This window comes from Larus michahellis, chromosome 8 (genome assembly GCF_964199755.1).
Source record: "Larus michahellis chromosome 8, bLarMic1.1, whole genome shotgun sequence".
Taxonomy (NCBI): Eukaryota; Metazoa; Chordata; class Aves; order Charadriiformes; family Laridae; genus Larus; species Larus michahellis.
In genome coordinates this window covers 30824302-30843559 of record NC_133903.1, presented here as the reverse complement: position 1 = coordinate 30843559, position 19258 = coordinate 30824302, and the positions used below count along the sequence as shown (strand labels likewise).

Below are 19258 nucleotides of genomic sequence, written 5' to 3'. Positions count from 1 at the left end.
GCAGGAACCTTGTGAAGCAAGTAAAGTTTTTCTGAATTTGAAATAAAACATGCTAGAGCAAAAGAATTCACAGATGCAAATAAAAACCATAAACCACGATACTTTTCTTACAGATTTTTATGTACCACCTCATTATCTTTCAGTTTTACATGTGAACTAGTCTCTGCAATAAAGTTTCAAACATTGGAGATTGTTCTTTGCATTTGCATTCTTATTTTAAAAAAAAAATCATAAAATTTATTTTTAAAGAAAAAACAACACAGTAAATCAGTCTGGATGCACGGCCTGTCACTGCATACTACCTACCAATGAATTTTGCTCGATTAAGCATCATTATTCTCAAACGTGCCCTCTATGATAGCATCACCACTGAGAAGAATGATCCAGAGACAAGTCAACGACAGCTGAACAATGGACTCGATGTTACCCACTGGACCACAGATCCATTACGAAACCATCTTTATCAAGTGCATGAGCTCCACTAAAAGAACTTCATACCTGAAGGCATCTGTTTTCAATCACTGCCTCAGAATTGTTGTATCATGGTAACATTCTTAGGGTAAAACCAAACCAAAGAAGGTAAACTACACAATTGCTATTGAAGTATATAACTGTGCAGAAAACAAAGGTAAAACTGCCATCTCCCTTAAAAAAAAAAAAAAAAAAAAAAAAAAACAAAAAAACAACAAACTTAAGTAACAAATGAGCAGCTTGGAATATGACATTCAAAGATTCCAGTTTGTGGCACATTTTTCCACAGATTAGCTGAACTGAAACCTACTTGGCCAACAGTTTCTTCAGGCAGGGATTTTAATTTTTCATGAACACATTGCTCTAGTAAAGTACTTGGCATTAGTTATGGCTTTTGAATTAAAATGCATTCATGACATTGAATTTTAAAATCCCAAAGCCATTAATTTTGACCAGCTTCCTCCCTCCCTCCCCTGCACAGTGTTCACAAGAATTAGCAACTAAGTGCATATTTCACCAGCAAAAGAATGAAAGCTGTACTAGTAAAACTTACATTTGGAGGTCCCTGCAGAGAATGGTAGTATTTTATACACTAACTGTATATCAAATGAAAGTCAAAAACAAATTTGCTGTTTTGATAAAGGCTTATCTGTCAAATATCACATAATAGTTCAACTTATGATCAAGGGCAACTTAACACACAACGTGCTATCTACGTTTTCTTCTGTGTTCAGAAATTAGAAGGTTTCAGCATTGCAGAAGAGTTCTATAAATTGTCTAACTCCAGCACTGACTTTAGTACCTATTTGTGGAACTATCTTGCTACAAAAATTTTCAGGTAATAACTAAATAGCTGAGCCTACTCAATTGAAGACGCTGATCCACAATTTCTTCAGCTACGCAAGTCCCTGCGGTCGCCCTACTTTACCTTACAAAAAATTCCCCCTTTGTCTGCTTTGTTCAGGGTAGCATTCAGAAAGCTCAAATAGTACAAATCATAGGTATTTTAGTTTTTAATATGAAATCATTGCTTTAGATATATCTACTGGCCCCTATAACCTTGCTACTAAAGAAATAATCACCTGCTGACAGTATAGGAACCCAATAGCAGACTTCAAACCGGTTTTCATCTTGTTTTATCTTGTTCCATCTCGTTCATCTTGTACTTATGAAACAGCATAGAGTCATGACACGTAAGATGTTTAATAGCAACAGCCAATTTGATATCTGATTCCCATGCTAGTATCATTCTACTGTTCAATAAACTAGTCAGTGAAGTAGCTCAGTTTTAGTTATAAATTTTAATTGAGTACAATTTACACACTTAATACACTTCTAAGTAGTGTGTCAAACTTGCTCAACAATAAGAATGCAGCTCACTAAAACAGATGTCTGGTCCTCCAGCTTCCCCAGTTCTTAGCATCGGTTTTCTTTATTACTCCACATTAACTTGTAGATAAATTAAGCATAACATAAGTGTCTAAAGTTCCAGCTGTGTTGCAAAATGCTGCTGTAAGGCTAAATTTTTAAGTCCAAGTAGTTTCATCATCTATGTTCAGTTATTTATGAAGGCAGCAGGAATGCTATTCTGACAACCTAATTAAACTTCCAATAATGTCAGCAGGAATCTGATTGCAAAATGGCTCATTTTATAAACATCACTACTTTTATGACTGACAAAAATATGCACGATCAGGTGCCAACTCCTTCACAAATACATATTTTACAACTTGTGTCGTAAATTGCCTGCAAGTACAAAATTCTAAGATGTTAAAGGTCTATGCTCAATCCATAAAAAATGGCACAGTTCATACAAAGATTTAATGGATTTTGCTCTTCTGCCAGTTTCACAGCCATGTAACTTCACTAGTTTCAGAGGAGTTATTCCCAATATATACATAAATTTACATCAAAATCAAGCGATCTCCTGTATACAATACTGGATGTAGGATTACACATGCGTTTAACACACAAGTGAAATACAGGACAGAGAAAAGATAATTGGATCTTGCCTATTTTAAGACTACGATATAGTCTGTATATCACAGTGCTCATAAAGCACACATTTCTTCGGAATTTGGTTTTTAAGTTTGTTGCCCATTGTAGAAGCCATGAAGTGCTGATTAAATCTGAAAAAAAATTACATTTCTAAATGGAAATGTTTGAGAGTTAAAAATCCAAACATGATATCCAAACTATAGAAAGCAGTAATGGAATGAACCCTAAATTGAACCACTTCCTCGTGATAGCGATGGCTGTGGTTATAGCCACTACAGCTTTTCTAATTACAGTACAGCTTAAAACAAATATCGAATGTTTTAGCTCACTCATGTATGGCATGGATACATTTATAATAAGCTCAAGTATTGGGAAATTCGGTACTGACCAACTGCCCATACAAATAAGACACCTTCTAGTTGTTCTGTATTGCCTACGCTTCTCAGTCACTTTGCAGAATCTATTAAAAAAATCCACTGTCAACTTCTTCTAACCTTGAAGTCACTAAGGATTTTTGTTTGATGGTTTGGTTATTATTTTTATGTTTCCATTAAGACCATTTAAAAATAACAGTCTCTATATAGCAGGGATGGAAATATATAATTAAAAGTCAGACCTCAAAGTCCTCACAAATTTAACACATAGTTTAAAAACCTCTTAAGGAGATGTGCCTTCTGGTTTTATTAAAAATGAAGGTAACATCAAATAAAAAGCAAAACTAAAGAAGAACAGGTAGAACATTTTACTTTTGTCAAACCTTAAATGTAAAGTGTATTAAAAAAACACGGTTTGGAATTTCAAGAACAGGAATATAAACATGTATTTGCTATCCCAGAAAAAAATTCATGCGGGTGTTACAGTATTTGATCATTCTCTACATCCACTGGTATGCAACATCAACTTAATATTATTAAATAGACACAGAGATACCATAAATTCATACAAATACCAGGGTCTTCTGACCTCAGTAATATTGTAGATCAAGCAAATCTGTTCTTTGGTAATTGGAGTAGGTTCATTTTCCATTCCAGTGCAGGACTGTTAGGAGACCATATTAGCCACTCGTCTCAGAAAATCACCACTCCTGCAGGCATAGTCTGGGCTACTTTTGTCACAAGAAAATAATATTACATGTGGAGTTAGAGGTATAAATGCACAGAAGTTAAAATTATTCTTTCCTTGTGGTGGCTGTTTCAGGAAAAAAATTCCAAACTCTCTCCCTCCTCTATTCATTGTTTAATCTAGGTAACATTTAGACTCATATGTTAAGGTATTTTGATAGATGGGAATGTACACATGCACACTTTCAGTTTAAATAAAGAGACTTGTGTGGAGAATTTAAAGTTAGCATGACTTGAAGGTATGCCCATAATAAAGTTTAAAGATTTAGTAAACTGGGACATTACAAATCCAAAAAAGTGTTTCTAGATTTTTTTCATCTTCCCTTTTTCAACAAAGACTGACAGAATATACATATACAGGTTGACATTTTGATTTATCCAAAACAATTTTCACTTTGCTCAGTATGCAAGTCCTATTGACTAAAATGTAATATAATTCACAACAAAATATTTTCAGTAAGTGAAACAATAAGCAAAGAAAACCAAAACTAAGCTCAGAAGCTAAGTGGTTTAGAAAGCCTGGTAACATCTATGTGTGCGTAAGTGTGTCCATGATTTTTTTTTTTATACATTATATATATAGACACACACACACATATATATATACACACACGTGCGCACATGCGCACACACACACACATTTGTAACCTGCAGTGAAGATCAATCTATTTTCTAATAAGGAACAAAACACATTATTTAAAAATGTGGCTAATATAACAAAACAGAGAAGAAACTGCTGCTATCAAAATATACAATTTGGATTGCAGACTAGAAGGCTAACAACATTAAAAAAATAGTTTTAAGCAAAACCCCTTTGCTTCTGAATAACAACAGGTATCAACCTGCCATAGCATGAAGCATCCAAACAAGATTTTATAAAAAGTTTAAACTGTGACCCTTCTTCATTTGTAAAGTTCTTGACATATCGTATAGTGCGAGCTCTGGTCTCCAAACTGGAGCCCCTTTCATTTTCCTCAATCCATACTTCAGGGAATAAATGGCAGCTGAAGAATTCAGAATCTCAAGTGAGATTTGTGCTTTACCATGTACCTGAAAAAAATTAACAGAAGACAACATTACTACTCTTTCAGTATTTATAGAAATTCTACTTTCAGGAATAATATGCACAGATTTTGTTAAAACAAAATGCTTAGAAAATTAGGAAGTTGCCAAAGAGATGCAATGTCTTATATGACATATAGCTCTGTATAATGCACAATATTTATCCTGCTAAAAGACAGTCAGCTAAAACCATTGCTTTGAAGAAAATTCATGTTTTCCAAGGCATCACATGGTTTCTAACATTGGAAGACTCTAGTTCATTCTGGGAACTCAGACATATAGTTCAGCTGAGACTTTTAAATAAGAAGCCACAGAAAGTTTGATGGTTGGAATTATTTTGACAATTGCCATAGGATTTTTCTTTTTGAAGTTCACTCAATCATTCAAGCAGTTTGCTGTGCAATCAACATGAAGAGATTAAACATTCATGAAATGTATGGGCTTCTCCCTTCCCTCAACATTTCTTCAACTGCTTGATGATAAGAAAGTCTCTTCTCTACAACACAAAAAAAGGTATTGCAATGAACTTCCTATCCAGAGAGGGTTCTGAACCACAGAGGAGCAGAGTCAGAAGCAATGCTGCTCTTCACAGAGCTGCTGGTGCTCCTCCTTCCCTCATTCCTCACGAAAAGCAAGGCTAAGTACTTGGAAGGTCCCTAAGGTACAGAAGAATCACTAGTCCAAAACTCATTATGTGCCATATCTTTTTGACTTCCTTCCTCTTCTACCCAGTGCTGTGGACTCAAGGGCATCAGGGTAAGATAACGCTTTGTGGCTCTTTATCTTAAGGTAGTTCCTCACCTTTTCTAGACTGTCATCTAGTGAGGTGTTGAGCCTGTAAGCTCAGAACTGCAGTCCAAGGGGAGGGCTGGGGGAACAAAAGGAAAACTCTACACCGCCTCCCTTGTTCTCCATTCCTCTCCTTCTGCCTAAAGGGAGGTGACGAATCATGGTGCTAATCCATGACTAATGGTAACTACCTTTCCTTCAAATTCGTGCCTATTACACTTTGGAGATTATTATTTACAGTCTATAATAAAATATAGCGGTATGTATTTAACTGTATCACCAGGGAAAATCTAAACAAGCAGTATTTTCAAGCTAAAACATTGTTGAGATGTCTAAGCTGTATACAATTCCTTTGTTGCCATAGCTTTTCATTCCCATTAAACATCATAAAAGTGTGAGGATAAAGGATTTTCAACAGGAAACATACCTGTCCAAAGTTTCCCAGAAGCGCAGAAATACTGGCCTGTCCAAGTGTCTTTTGTGGTAGCTTAGTTCTAACACTGTTACATCCCATTTCTGTACATTTGGATCCAGACGTACTTCATCATATTTGAGATGAAAAGCTTTAACTACAGGAAACAGGAAAACATGTAGTGTACAAACATGACGACTTTACAGTACTTAATTATTAGTCAAAAAGAATTCCCATTCCATCCCTCTTTTTGCAAAATAGAGCCTGAGAACAAAATTAATGAGTCCATCTCTCAAGAAAGTCAACTACTTAGCAAAGGGCACTGAGCTAAATATAGTGGTTGGTGGCCATTATCAGGCTCCCATGCTATTACAGGTTTAAGTGAAAGGGCAGCCCCTATTTTTAGATGCACAGATTCCAGAAGAATAGCAGAAACTCAAGGTCAATTCAAGCACATGTTCCTTGGGAAACAAAGATGTTCTTTCTGAAAATCTCTGAATTGTCCAAGAATTAAAAAAAAAAAAAAAAAAAGGCATTTCTGAGACCATTGAGAAGGAAGTCTGGCTATTTACTGAAAGTCTGTGTAGAAGACTGACTGCAGAATGCCGGTGCCCCAAATGCTACATGAAGCATTCTGAGAAATTTAGTAACTGCCTATTTTCCCTGATCTACTACTCAGTTAAATATGGTAAAATATTAACAGTTATTTTGCTCTTGGGAAGTATTGTCACACGTGAATTATGTAAAGCCTAAGCATTAAGTGAGTATCAAAATCTTCTTGCGATTCTTCTTGATTTCCTTAGACAAACCATAGTTTTGACATAATCCAGTGCAAAGTATTTAAGTCTTGTACAGTTGCTGCCTCGTAACCAATCTGATGCATTTTCTACTTTGGATATTATTGGAGAAGTAAAGCAGAAGCATTTGTAATCCAGAGGGACTTGGACAGGCTTGAGAGGCGAGCCCATGCGAACCTCATGAAGTTCAAGAAGGCCAAGTTCAGTGTCCTGCACCTGGGTCGGGACAATCAATCCCAAGCACAAATACAGGCTGGGCAGAAAATGGATGGAGAATAGCCCTAAGGAGAAGGACTTAGGGGTGCTAGTTGATGAGAAACTCAACATGAGCCAGCAATGTGCGCTCACAGCCCAGAAAGCCAACTGCATCCTGGGCTGCATCAAAAGAAGAATGGCCAGCAGGTCAAGGGAGGCGATTCTACTCCTCTGCTCTGCTCTCGTGAGACTCCCACCTGGAGTACTGCGTCCAGCTCTGGGGCCCCCAACATAAGAAGGACATGGACCTGTTGGAACGGGTCCAGAGGAGGGCCACAAAGATGCTCAGAGGGCTGGAGCACCTCTGCTATGAGGACAGGCTGAGAGAGTTGGGGTTCATCAGCCTGGAGAAGAGAAGGCTCCAGGCAGACCTTACAGCAGCCTTCCAGTACCTAAAGGGGGCCTACAGGAAAGATGGGGAGGGACTCTTTATTTATTGCTGCCCCCCCCCCTTTTTTTTTTTTTAATCTGTAGGTCAGATACCACTGGATACTATAAAAACATTTATTTTCTAAGGCAGTGTCACAACAAAGCAACAGAGAACAGAAGCTGGCAGTGCAAGAAAAGTGCTGTGTGTATAAAAGCATACTGGGCACAACTGCAATAACTGAAAGAAACTGTTCAGGTCTATACAGTCATAACATCCAGCTCACAAATTAGGAGCATTTTTATCTTAAACTTTCCAGTTTTTGTCAGACAGCAGATCATATTTGTAAAGCTTTCTTAGTGAAATACTAGGCAATTAATCCTCTGTTCAAAGTAGTAATGAAATCTGAAGACAGCCTGTAAACCTGTTATCTATGAAGTGTTATAATATACATTGTCTTTTCACCTTTTTTTAGAAGCTTGGAAAGTAAATTTGTAGACTGGCTATTTCTGAACCTCTTGTAAAGACAACAGCTCTGAGAAGATTTCCATGAGCTTCCACAGGTGAGAACAGAAGAACTGCAGAGGGCACACTAACATTTTCCATCTGTGTGAAGACCTAAGCTCCTGCCTTCTCAACCACCCAAGTCAACAGCACTTTGGCAGTACTTGGTAGTACTCTGCCAGAAGCATAAACACCCCACAAAAAAACCCAAACCGAATAAAAAATGCCAAAACATTTAAAAACAAGACAAAAAAAAACCCCTTACTTTTTGCAAAGATATCAACAGGTGATCCATCGGGCAAGAGCCAAGGCCAGCCTTTGAACTGCCAAGCAGGACCCTGTACAAACACTGCCACCACACGATCCCTACAAACACAGAAAGAGATGGACATGTTGATGGTCTTGAACATTTAAATTACATGTTTTCTTAAACAGGCAATATATCTTAGCATAGTTTCTTATTTTAGTAACAGCACTACAATGTATTTTATCATACCTCCAGCACAACTGCATTTTCTCTGTGAATTTTCCTGGACTTTTAGCTCTGTCCCTTTGCAGAATGCAGCCCAGCTTCTCATGTTACATTCATAATAAGTCAAACAACTTTATTTCTGGTAATTATTACTTTGCTTTTATAAAGTGCTCCAACATTTTAGAGATAATCTTCTATGAATAACACTGTAAACTGAGATGTATCAATTTAAAAGCCCTTATTCTGTATACTGTTAACTTCTATTCTAAAAATTTATTAGAAGAAACAGTTGCTAAATTTCTGCCTCCGGTTGCAAAGTGCATCATTTATTGTAAGGGTATGTAACCATTACCTACAGTCCAAGAAAATAAATTTGTGATTAAGAAGAAGCTTTTACATTAATACATTTTTTTTAAAAAAAAAAAAAGCCTTTGAGCAAAAATGTCCTCCCACTTAAATTCTATCTTTTTCTTGAGCATTTACATCATCCAGTGATGGTTCTTACCTACTTCAACAAGTAATTACCTCCCTAATCTAATTTCCAAATTTAATTCATCATAAAGTCTACCAAATCCCAAATGGAAAAGAATAATCAAGGTGGAGTTTTAGTTTTGGGGATTTTTGTTTGTTTTTTAAGAGACAGACTAAAGCATTGCCATTTAAAACGATGTTGCAGGTTTTGTTATGGCTAACATCAAAAAAACCAAACCAACCCGTGGCAACATGTTAATTTCCAGATATTAATATCTAATTCTCCCTTGGATAAAAACAAGCTAAAAACCCCAAACCACTTCATCTCTTTGGTCAGAAGCACTTTAGGAACCATTTTAGATGCTTCTTAAAAGTTCAATCATTAAACATTTTAAGTGCTATTTGATATCTAGAATTTCAAAACCACAGATTTCTGATTAGTCCAACTTCTCAATATAGAGAACAATTAATTTAGGAACAGAACCTTTTCAAATTATTCCTCTCCATTAAGATCTATTTTGGAAGTTACAAAACCCACCAAAAGCATTGTTGTGTGTATCTAAAATCTTCACACTTGTGAGGAAGAAGTAATAATGTTGCCTAATTCATTACGTCTAATAACAAAAAGATGTTTCTCCAGAATTGTCCTGTTCAGAGAAGTATGTTTTCATAGCATCAAAGTATGGGCTACAGACAAAATAATGTTTCCAGCTTTTTCTTAAAAGTAAAAGCTATCTACGATTCCCTTTCTGCAACTGGGGCTCTCCCTTCAGAAGTAAGCCTCCATCATTGAATCCAATTCAATGAATCTGATTCAATACTGAAACCACAGGTCAGTCGTTACTGTCTGATGCGTCATCTTTCTTTCTTAAACTATTAAAAAAGTCAGAATGTCAGATGCTGAAAAGGCCTGCAAACATATCTTCCCAACAGACTCTCATTCAGAAAGCAGATGAAAAAGGAGGATTTTTCTCTCAGACCATGTTCCAGTGACTTGCACATTACAGACCAGACCAGAAAACTCATATGAATATTCCCATTTGAATTACTGGAAAGTTTCAGGCAAACCTAATACAAACAGTTCCGCTGCTCATACTGTTAAAGTGTAGAGTGTTGCGATTCTTAAGATCTTTTAAAGAATTTTAGTTTCACATTACTTCCACCTGAAGACTCCTATGCAGTTAACGATCAAATCCATTCTTATATCTTGTATAAATTTACTTTTCAGTGAATTTAGTAGCATTTTATTGGTCCCCTCCACATTCTGCATTCTCCTGGTTAAGAAATTTCTTAAAGGGCAAATTGTTTTACCAGTCTTGTGGCATAAGTTTCAGAGGTTGGTCTACTACTCGATAAGGTACAGTAACGCTGACTGTAGTTCCCCCAGGCTGCATCTGGTCCTTCCTTCTCTGTATTAGAGTTTCGTTCTCTCGTTGACAGCCTTGTTTCTTCTTTTCATCTGATGGTACAAACCTTGGGGAACACAGAAACATTCAGTAGATTTCTTTGATGTAATCAGCAGGAAAAGTAACAACTTTATCAGAACTTTGCACTATCGGTAACAGTCACTGAAGCCATCATCTCATCTTCACTATGCCGAGCCTCCATCACTTCTCATTCAGAATAACAAAAAGCATAAGAATAATATTTCATAAGCCCTTAAAACCAGTTGTAGTAAGATGTCCCCTGTCCCTCAAAGCTACAGCCAGGCCCGTTCTTATACATTCATCGCATTCCTCGCCTACCTTACCTAATACATTTGCAGATGAGAAGCCAGATCACAACTTGCTGAATGGCTGCAACTCATTCTTTTTAGCGATGGAGGGTAACACGGGGAAGCTGGGGCACCAAGGAACAATTGCTTCTTGGAACAAATTTTAGAGCTGTTGCTCTTGGAGCCATCAGAATTATGTTTTCTCAAAAAAGCTGGGATTTTTGGTCAAAAAGGTTTTTGAGTGAGGTTTTATTTTTTTGGATGGTGGTGATTTTACATTATCAATGATCCATCTGGCTACTATGATGTATGATACTACAATTCCGGATTTATTTTTTTTTTCTAAATAGCTTCTCTGATAGATTAAGTGCTCTGAAAGTAAGGATAACGTGATCCTCACGTTTTATGTAATCTCCATATGACAAAAGTAAATGCTTAAGATACAACCTCCCCCCCCCGCCCCAAATAAATTACAGATCTTTTATTCTTCCGCCCCCCACCTTCAAAAAAAATGAAATTTCATTTCAAGAGTCACTTCTTTGTGGCCATAATAAAGTAAAATACACAGAACAGTTCTCAAAATCGGCATCATAAATGCGAGAGTAGTGTAAGCCTTTTAACTGATGAATCTCCGTGCATTTTGTCAAAAGGAAAGATAACAAATTCATGCATTTTATAGAAGTAAAACTACGTCACAGAAAGGTAAGCCGATGTGACTAGCATCACCTACACCAGGCCAGGAAAAGAGCAGAGCTCAGACCCACATTCTCCTAATATTCTGCTCAGACCCACCCAGCTGCACTACTAACACTGTTTGCTGCTGACATGCCATTTCCAAAACGTCTGATAAAAAGAAACACTATGTTTCACTTAGGTGCAAAAATTATGAGAATATTGGTGCTACATTTTAAAAACACAGTACTCTACATAATTGGTACCATTTCTCTTCATTATAGTACAGATGGTGCTTTTAAAAAGTTTGCTACATTTTTTGGGTAAGTTGTTTGCACCATTTCTATTTGTTCTCTTCAACCTATTTCTATTTGAATACTAAAACCCAATTTGAATGTGCTTAAAACAGGCAGACTGCACTTCTTATTGCTGGGAAGATAGAAAAAAGAAATGAAAAGCGATTTATGAGGAAAAGTTAGTTACTCAAGCAACTTGAAAACACCAGTTTTTGCTACTATCTTATATCCAACAAGAAAATGGCATCTTGGGGAAAAAACCCAAACCAAACACTCTTTAAGGTAGCACGTAGAAATTGCCAGTAAACCTTCAAGCAAAACTCTTATTTTCTTAACGTAAACAGATGAAGCACCCTTATACTCTTCATGACTTAACAGTGTTTCAAAAATGGAAAGTCACAAACCAATTTCTGAAGTGTGTGTCCAAATGCATACAACCGCACGGGAAAATTAAGCTACGTATTAGATCAGGCTTATCTATCTAGTACATGTAAAACACCACCATTCTAAAGAAAATACGGACAAAAAAGCTATACAGGATACACTGGGAAAAAACACACTTCAGCCACCTAGAATATTATAAAAAGAAAAAAAAAAACCCAAAACATAAAGACAGTAATTTCACCAGTAATTGAAGTAATCAGAAAACAGTTAATTCTACATATAGTTTACCCACCACAACCGACTGACACATACAACTGCGTGCTACACACAGAAGCGTTCAACACAGTTCTACTTTGGAAAAAGCTACGAAACGTGCCATCAGAATTAAACATTTCTAATCAAGTTGTTAATTTAAACTCAAAAGCGAGGTGAAACTTTAATCACGATCATACCTAATGGCCTATCCTGCCGGCGTGTTGCAGGCTTTGCTTTGCCAATACTGACTGATAGGAAACTGTATTTTATAACTTAAAATGAGGATTTGCTTGGCTGCCTTGAGCTTTTAAGAAAGCCATTCATGAGTCTCTCCTCATGCATCAGAACAAAGAAATCTGGGCTGGAAAGATGGAAATAAGATGTTGTTTGTGTTGTGGGGTTTTTTTAAAATAATTTTTAAAATTACAAAAAAACCCAACAAACCTCCTCAAACACCTTCTCCCCAAGTGGGAAGGTCAATATAAAAAGGCAGATTCACCTAAAATGGTGGAGAGCTTGAGATGAATTTTGTTATTACATGTCCCACGCACTGAATGAAAACAAACTCTTACAGAACATGTAAATAAAAACCAAATTGCAGTGATAATCAAATATTCATAAGAACAGCAATCTAAAAGGTCACATTTTTAATTTAATTCATAAATGTGATGGAGACCAGTTTTAAATGGAAACAGGAAACCTAGCCACCCTGCCAAATTAGACAAGCAATATTGGTATTCTACAGTCTAACAGTTTCCCACTATATCTGAGAACCCTCAAATTTGGCTGAAACAGACAATCTCAACTCAACTTTTAGCTTCAAATGTTTCTGTGTTTAAGAATTTGCTTCAACACTAGTTTATTGACAGTTTCTCTCCATTTCAGCTAGAAACTGTGTTAGAGCCATTAAGGCACCACTCAGTTGTGCCTCAGTTATGCATCTTCTAGACAACAGCTTCAGGTTTATTCACTGTAAAAATCCGGATGTTTTTGAAGACATTTCTCCAGGACAGAACATAAAGTATCTTGTTATCTGAATTTTCTGAAGAAAAAACATCAATGAGCAGATTCACAGTGAACAGTACAGAAGATGACTGTCATAAGGAAGCACTGAAGGAAACGGTTACATATATGTACACACACAGAGTACAGGAATAAGTGACAGCTTACAGAAAGTTTAGGAAATATATGCTTGCATTTCCAGGCACCATCAATTCAGTAAGTATAATAAAAGCCCTGTGCTCAAGAATTGAGAATCAACAGGAATTACTGTATGATTATAAATATGATCATGGCTTATTCCATCACTATCTGCACATATAAACAAGCTTAAGAAATCTGAGTATTAAAGGAAAAAAAAAATCTTCTCTTGGGAATTATTTGCCACAATATTATAGCTGGTGGGTTAACTACACATTTGTACTTGACACCTTTTTCATCATCCAACACCCTAGAAATGTGTTCTGAATTCTGACTGTGCAGGAGCTTACATTTTTTTGTTGCTTCTCCAGATTACTATTCCTTAGAAAAAAACCAAAACAAAACACCCAAACCAAACCCATATCTACATAGAATACATTTTTATACCCCTACTAGGAAATTAATAGCCCTCAATTCTCTTGCTGTTAATTGCCAAAATCATTATTCACTCTCTCACTTTACAAAGACGGCAGGTCCTTTTTCTAAGGTCACAGGCACGCGATTGAACAAGATCAAATTATGGGAGGCAATTGGTAAGATACTATCCACTGAGCTGCCCGAGCTGATCACGCCTAGGCTCTAAACTCACATCACCTGCTGGCATTAACTTTAAAACACTTTCACTGAGGTCAGGGCAGCACTTTCTGGCCAAATTCAGGTATACTGAAAAACGCATGAACAACAATAAGGCAACTCCAATCCTGGACAGTAACTGAGATCATCCTAATATACATTTGATTGTGTTTAGAACTGGAGATTTATTTTTACAACCCCCTCAATATTTTTTTTAGATTACAGTATCAAAAGCTTCATGCACCTATTTTTACAAGAGAACAAAGGGGTTTTTTGTAATACATCATCTCTAAATCTTCCAGACAGTTTGCTCAATATCAAAGCTGGATAAATCTCAGTGAGTTGCCTGGCCACATATGGTGAAACACATCATGAGTAAAAGCATCATCATAATAAAAATACATAATCATCATCTAATCATTTACATCTGCCTGATAAAATTCTTGCCTCGCTTTTGTTCCACGTAAATCAGAAGCATTGCCTCTGAAAAGCCTAGCTTCAGATATTCTCAAATACTTACTTTGCAAAGCCAGATTTTACACTATAATTATGATATCCAGCGTTGCATTCAGACAGTGAGTAAGAATAAAGTGTATTATATGAAATACTTTTAAAGAAGCTTCCCAATATAAAGTATTGCAGTTCTAATTTTAAATGAAATTACATGTTTTTAATTTTTTAGAAACTCTTCCTTTTTATCTTGTACTTGACTGTTTAAAAAAATAACCTTTCAAAAAAAGGTTATCAAGAATACTTGCATATTATACAGCATGTGAAGTGTATCTATTACAATTATATACAGAAATGTCCCCCTACAATATCCAAGTTGCAATAAATACATCCAACAGACAAACCAGATATCTTTAAAAAAAAAAATCTTAAGCCAGTAACATGCTTCCAGTTCATCTTTATATATATTTCATTCTACTCCTGACAGTTTTCCCGCTTTCCATATTCTCTATCTCAAAAAAGAGCATAACATTAGCGATGAATTAAACATGCTAAGCATCACATAAATGTCAGCCAAATTTGGCAAGGGAGAAAAATCAACATACTACAGAGCTATGAAAAGGGTTACTAAAAATATTGGTGTAATGAATTAAGTTTCCTTCAGTCCTTGACAATTAGTACTGGATGCAGACTGTCCCATTTATTTTACAACAAACAACCTAAAACATCTGCCAATGATACCACAATTACTTTTTCTCATATCCAATGCGATAATGTGTTGCAGTCCAGTTACTTATAAAAAAAAAAATAATACAGCATCCTACACAAAAATTATCCTGAAAGACAGGAATTCCAGCTACGACAGTTTTGATTTTAAGTGGTTTGATCACTAATTACAATTACAGCTAACTTTGTTCCTTATTTTGTTTTAAGAAACAGTTAAATGGAGGGAATCACAAAAGTTTGTTCTATTTATGAAACCCAAATACTTTTTCTTTATTATCACACACTTCAACGATGTGTGCTGCCTCAGGTATCAGGCATGGAAGAAAAAGCTGCCCTGTAAACAGCCGGTGTCACACCTGAATCACAGCTTCCATACCCTAACAGTCCTGGGGGCCTCGTTCTCCCAGAGTTCTCCTACGTTTCTGAGCAGTCTCCCCTGCAATGGCTCTTACTCTTCCAGCTCCTAAAGTCCCCTCTCCTTGTGCTCTATCATTGATCTCCTCTGACAGCTAACACGAGCAGGCTGATTACCTATAGAAATACAAGAAATTTAAATCTACCTGCATCATCCCCAGTAGGGGTAAGGGAGGGAGTATTAATTTGGGTGTGTCTTAATCTGTCTGGACAGTATTTCTTTATTCCAAAAATTGTGGTGATGACATGTGTCTTCCAAATCTCTACTCCTCCTGGCAAATTTAGCTGAGAGTGGGGAATGAGTTAAAGAAGGCGGTGACTTACGAGGCAGAAATTAGATAAGTCTTCTTTCCTTGGAAAACTACCACGTATCTATCAATCACACTTTACATCAAGGCTAGTTTTACACTTTGCATACCTGAACAGCAAAAACAAACCCTGCAGCCATTCCTAAACAAACTACTTCAATAAATTTGAACGCAAAAAGTACAGGCCAGGTGGCATATTTTCTAGAAGAGTGCTAGAACTGTCATTAATATTTTGCTCTTCTGAATTCTGCTATTGCACTTCTGATTCATTAACATACTTTGGCTTCTTCACTTTACCTTTCATACTTTTTAACTATATCAGTGTCCTCCTTTGACCCCTTAAACTTAATTTCTTTTTTTTCCTCGATCTGGAGGCTCTAACAATCCCTGGGGCACGTCTTGAGAAGTTAACTGTAGCTCTACCCCAGTGGAGCTGAAAATAGTGCAAGCCTCCTAGCACAGATATACTTAAGACATTACATACAGGTGCTTTATTCCATTACAGTTATTCCTGGACCAGAAGACACAAATTACATCAATGTAAAATCCAGGGCTTGTACTTGGGAAGTTTTCTCTTAAACATGAAAACTCACATAAACAAGCAACATCCTGTGTCAACACAATTGTATCAGTCCAGTAACTGCTTGCACATTAAACTATAATGTTAAAAGCCAGCCTTCTCGCTGATTAAATACTTCAGAAGAGGCACCAAGAGTCCAGTACACTTACTGGATCTTCGAACCACTTACGTGGCAGTTATCTAGGAACTAGAAACAGCTGGAGATCAGAAGGCACCTGGTATCTCACAGCACAGTTCAAAAAACATTCTAGGACAGCTCCAGTGAAAGCTGTAAGCACCACAATAAGGACTGCCTAATTTTGAAGAAAAGCAGCACATAGTTTCATAAAGGACAAGCAAAGTGCTGAAGGTGGAAGAAAGAAGAGCTCTCTGGTTTTTGAGCATACCATTGAATACAGTCTATAACAGTGTATTTCTCCGTGAAAATGACTGCCCGTTTCAGAAAAATTAAGATAGGCAACTCTAAATATCATGATCTACTGGACAAGCAGAAAGATATTTTGGGTTTTTTTGGGAGGGGAGTGGGTAAGTGGGTTTTTTGTTTGTTGGGGGTTTTTTTTGTTGTTTTTTTTTTGTAGTTTGTTTTTTTTTTTTTACCATAATAGTGAATTTTACCTTACTATGAAGAAAGTAATTTGCAGTGTTGATTGCATTCATCCATACCAAATTAAATCTTAGAATCAGATGTGTGACACAATAAAAAAATTTTTACCAACTTATTGCTATTTTGCTGAATGAATTTGCATCAATACTTAATGACATTGCTTTATTCTTATTTTTGTTGAACTTTAAAAAAAATAATTCTTTATTTACACAACCCACTGACCTGCTCAGTTGATAAAGCTGTTTATCTAAAGCAGAGGCTACCCTCTGGTCCCCTTCTCCTTTACAATAACTGTGGTCATTTCCCAAAATTTTTTTTGGAGCTCCATGAGCACATTGCCCTTGCTTATCTTCTCTAAGCCTTCCTCCATTGTAAGGGTGTGTTGATCAGTTGCACATGTCTGCGTATACATTACATAAAAGAAAAATCGCTACAGAGATTAGAAATGGTACTGTAAAACTTTCTTCTCAATCTGCCCATTGGGCCCACAGGTCACAACTGTGCAAAAATTCTGAGAATAAGTTTTTGCTTTTTTCCTACTATTCAAGCGGCATTCATTTCTTTTATACTCAGGTCTGCAAAACTAGCTTGTCATGAGACAGCAGATACTCCCTCTTGCCTAATTACTAATTTGGTACTAGTATGCCTTTATATTTGAAAACAGTTTTTTATACAGTATGTTCTAATCAGCTACTTACTTCAGATCTTGCAGAAGGTCCTTTGCATTAAGCATCGTTATTAGAGAGGTCGTGGCTGCTGGAATAATGATTATGGGAGTTCGAGATCCTGTTGAGATAATAAAGTTACATTTGCCTGTGGGTTTTTTTGTTGTTGTGGTTTCGGTTGTTGGGGTTTTTTTTCCTCCCCTTTGTACGTTAAAAGAACTGTACATAAAAACAAAACTCCTGCTTAACAGATCATAATAATGGAAAAATACTCAAGGAAAATTGTAGTAAATCTTTTCTAAACTGAAGGTCTTCATTCACCAAAAAAAGCCCATCTCTGTCAGGAGTCTCTAAATATGGGTAGGACCCATATTTAGCAAAACAGATTGCTGTCTGCATTCCACTGCTTGTTTATATTGTTGCTTGTAATTCCAGCAAAAGATAGAGTGGGCAAAATTCACACAAAAATGAAAAGGATGCTGTAACTAAAATTGACTCACCTTTTTTCTGGTTTGGAGGTGGTCTTGCTTGAGAAACTGAGAAGAAAACAGAAAATATGATAGAATGACTAATACATAAATACAAATATCATTGTAAGGCAACATTTCGATGTTTTTAGTTGCAGGATTGAACAGAGAAGAGTCACACTATAATCATTAGATCATTTTCACAGATGCAATACACAAAGTTGAAGAATGGATTTATAATTTGGGTCTCGCTATGCAGAAGACAAAGAGCTTTTGAGCATCTGAAACAGATGTTAAGACAGTTGAGTCAATCTCTCCTCATTTTACTGAAACTAGTCATCCCTGTCCATCCTCCTCAAAAGGTCGAGGCACTACGGCATTGACAAAAATTGCCAGCAGTCTTGAAAAAAGCTGCTTGTAGATCTTAAGTTCAATAGTGCTGAACAAACAGGAAGACAGTTTCACAGAAAACTAATCTTTACAGACCCTCACCTTTTCATTAGTAGTTATTACTGTAGATGATATCTGTAGAATGTAGCTATGAACAATCAAAATCTGAATTTGAGGCTTACTCACGCTAGTTTTCAGATTGCAATTTGAATTACACGAGCAATCTGGATGCCAGAAACAGTGAAACTTGAGAGATACAGTAGCACTCAAGCAAAAAAAAAAAAAAAAAAAAAATAAAAAACAACCAAACCCCAAACAAACACCAACCACCCCTCCAAACAAACAAAAAACACACCAACAAAAAATAACCCCAAAACAAAACAACAACAAAAAAACCCACCAAAAAAACAAAACCCTCAAACAACCCACCAAAAAATCCCCCACCAAACAATACTAGCCAAATCGAAACCAAAGAGCGTGTCCCCCTCCCCCAGTACAATGTTTCCACTTCAGTCTTCCAAGTTGTGACCTCCTCAATACGGGAGACACTTCAGTCCAAAGTTGGAAGAGCATGTATGTTTCTTCACTTTGGTGCTATTACTGAATAACCTGGCTTCCTCCAAATAAATATTTTGTAGTTCAGGATTCATGAATCCTAATTTTAGGAAAGAACTCTTGTGCTTGATCATTACCATCACATGTGTTTATCCTAATTCACAACATCAGAAAATAGTAACTAGTAGAAACACTGATGCAGACTAACTCGTCTCAACTGCTACTATGCATGACAAATTTAATTAATTGACTTCCAATTTCATAGCACCAACTTATTCATGTTTAT

General features: G+C 36.4%; 1 protein-coding gene across 1 annotated transcript in view; it reads right to left on the bottom strand.

Annotated features, from left to right (window-relative positions):
- Positions 1-2265: 2265 nt before the first annotated feature.
- The window catches only part of CDC73 (cell division cycle 73), a 107511-nt gene continuing 90518 nt past the window's right edge, over positions 2266-19258 (bottom strand). The window contains exons 12-17 of the mRNA XM_074596350.1: positions 18061-18096; positions 17594-17681; positions 10031-10192; positions 8042-8142; positions 5869-6010; positions 2266-4640 (exon numbers count right to left, since the gene is read on the bottom strand). Coding sequence (XP_074452451.1) covers positions 4604-4640; positions 5869-6010; positions 8042-8142; positions 10031-10192; positions 17594-17681; positions 18061-18096 — 566 coding nt within the window. The 3' untranslated portion in view covers positions 2266-4603. The remainder of the gene's footprint in view (positions 4641-5868; positions 6011-8041; positions 8143-10030; positions 10193-17593; positions 17682-18060; positions 18097-19258) is intronic.